General features: G+C 26.8%; 1 protein-coding gene across 1 annotated transcript; it reads right to left on the reverse strand.

The window, feature by feature from the left end:
* Positions 1-324: 324 nt before the first annotated feature.
* On the reverse strand, positions 325-2,715 carry LOC119665006 (lipase member H-A-like; the record flags this gene model as incomplete). The annotated part of the gene is made up of 5 exons (XM_038074341.1): positions 2,607-2,715; positions 2,350-2,483; positions 1,372-1,507; positions 977-1,305; positions 325-550 (listed from the first exon to the last, which is right to left on the reverse strand). Coding segments are annotated over exons 1-5 (911 nt in total), but the record flags the coding sequence as incomplete, so codon positions are not given.
* Between the last annotated feature and the right edge of the window lie 400 nt (positions 2,716-3,115).

Consider the following 3,115-nt stretch of genomic DNA (forward strand, 5'->3'; position numbering starts at 1 on the left):
ATAAAAAAAAATTAAATAATATATTATAATATATAATATATCCAAATACACACGTATAATCTGTAATTTTATAATTATAAATATTAATAATATAATATAATTAATAATATACTATAATCTTATAGATAGTATATCTGTAAAATATTATATGAATATTATATCCGATGTAATGTAAAATGCAAGATTTATTAGTAACCATTATAACGTAATATAATAGAAACATAATATATAAAATGTTTTTGTCTTATATTAATTACTGGGCGCACATAAACGTAAAATAAGTTATAAATTAATATAATAAATACTTATGTGCATATAATTTACCTTCTTGAAACTTCTTCTCCCATATAAACAACTTGAGTTTCATCCATTTTGCTGATAGCTTCAACCAAACTTGTTAAATTTAAATCGTTTTGCGATAATTTCGTTAGGCAAACATCAAGGTTACGGAACTGTATACTACTGAGTGGGCAAGGAAGTGCAGGAAAATTTTTAGGCAATTCTATGGACTCGGCATATAATACGACGGCACGATTGTGGCTGCAGCTATCTGTAAAAGAACGACTTTCCATACAATAATTTCACAATAATTTATAATTTATAATTTAGTCACTTTTCATAATATAATTTGTATATTTGAGTGGAGTTGAGTCCAGAAGCACGAGAAAACAAGAAGCCAAAATGCAAATGCAAATACTATGTACCAGAAACAAACATTAAATTTGTATCAATAATGATATTGTCTCGTATAGGAAAATTATTAATGTGCATAGCACAAATGGTATCGTGAACATTAAAGTGTTTATATAAAGTACAAATTTACAATACAACTATTCATATAAAGCGTATATGGAGCAAGTCAGCTTTATAATTAACATACTTCCAATGTCTGATATAATTTCTTTGGTACTCTAAAACTTTGGTGGATTTTTTTCAAACTAAAAAGTCAAACTCTTAAAAATAATCACACACTTACATCCTTCCAATAAAAGTTTGCTGGCAGCTAATAAATCCACATCGCCACAACCCTTTTGTTGTGTATAACCAAAATTGGGATAAAAATCTACTGTACCACGAGGTGTTAAGTCTCCAAAAATCGGAAAATCAGTATGTATCACGTCAACAAAGTGTGCATCATTTGATCTTAATCCATCCAAAGAAATAGGTGTGAAAAGTGGTAATGCAGGATCTAAGCCAGTAATACGACCTAAACTTCCATTGAAGAATCTTCCAATATTGCCTGCTATATGCGCACCCAAACTGTGGCCAATTATGTGTACTTGATTATACTCAATTTCGTGTTTGCTGCAATAAAATTCAATTTAGTGAAATAATTTATTATTTTTATTATTGTCATATATAATTTTGTACTTCAGAAATTCATACAAAGCCTCTGCAAAGTGTTTGGCGACTTTAGAGATGGCACGGCGGGAATTGTGATAATCCAAATTTGCCAAATCCTGCCAGTCCGCTATAAATACATTTGCTACTCCTTGAGCCAAATAAGCTGAAAAAAAGTGTCCATTTGAAACATATTTAATTTCTAAAAAATTAAATTAATAAAATCATTATACTAAACACTACTTAAATAGAATGCAAGAGCATATCTCAACTAAGCTATGAAATAGTATTCTTCCATTAAAACTAAATTTTATTATAATATAATGTAATATATTAAGATTTAATTTTATTAAATCTAAGTGATGATATTTTAAGTTTTACACAAACACAAAAATAATTTGATATAATCACTTCAATAAGCACCTAGTAGGCATATGGGTCATTTTCTGCAAATAGATTTTGTCCTAAACACCTCCGATGTGGCTGAATTTTTTTTTATTGACACCACAAAATAAAATATGAACTTCAAAAATTGCTTATGAAAAAAATATTAAGAAATTTTATTCCAAGGTATATCCTAGGTTCCATAAAATTTCAAGAAGTTGTATTTTAAACTAATATTTAAGTAGCCTTATCTCAAGCCATTGTAAAGAAACGGCAGAGAAATGACTTGTGCTTTAATTTTAACAAAAATATTAATACTTATGTAGTTTTAAAAAAATAATTTTTTTTTAAAGTATACTTTAAAAATATTTATTTTTGGCATATCAAAAATAAAGCATATACATTTTCTATAAATAACTCGTGAAAAGTCATTTCAAATTAACTGTTAATATTGGTACTTAACTATAATCAATTTCAATTGTTTAAACTATGTATAAAATGTTCAATCAATTATCTTTAAAACACAGTTAAACTTAGGTTTCTGCTACTTATAGAACAAAAAATTATTGATTTTTTCCCCGAAAATATAGGTCTTTTTATTCATTCAGGTGATCTTATACTTACCATTCGCTAAAGGCTTTATTGAACTATGACTACGTGATCCCAAAAATCCATGTACAATAATTTTGAAATTCTGTTTCGAAAGCAAACTCTCCACTTCATCCAATCTTAACTCAGATGGACCTCCCAGACTGGATCTATTAGAGTTAATAATTAGTCTTTAAAAACATTATGCATATAGATAACCAAATTTTAAAAAGTATATAATATATGTATTATATGTATTATTTTCATAGTTCAATTTTCTAAGAATTACTTACGGTCTTTGGTAATAAATGTTTGCTGTAGATAAGAGAGTTTCCTGCGACTTATGTCCATTAATCACACAAAATATTATATAGAACATAAATAAAAGCTTTATTAATTTTTCCATTGTATACTTCTGTTTTAAGTTCAAGATAAAATGTTGTTAATCAATGAGATTCTCCGGAAAACTAACTGAATTTAAATATAAATTTTATCTTAATGTAAATACCTGAAGCAGCTTGCGTGTTGGTTAAATTATATTTACTCCAATCACAATTACGCACACTTATCATATTAGATAATATGTGCTTGAAGTATTTTCTCAAATATATATAGGAAAGTTTTGAGTTTTACATATGACTACATAATTATTTCCTTAAAAATATTTCACTCATTTTGGAATATAAAATAATGACAACAGTATTCATTTCATATCAAGCAGTATTGATTTCAAAGATATCACTACACAATATATTAAATCATTATAATAATAGCTGAAGAGGTGATCTCTTCTACACCTTTT

Source organism: Teleopsis dalmanni, unplaced genomic scaffold (genome assembly GCF_002237135.1).
Source record: "Teleopsis dalmanni isolate 2A unplaced genomic scaffold, ASM223713v2 unscaffolded_contig_3196, whole genome shotgun sequence".
In the NCBI taxonomy this organism is placed as follows: Eukaryota; Metazoa; Arthropoda; class Insecta; order Diptera; family Diopsidae; genus Teleopsis; species Teleopsis dalmanni.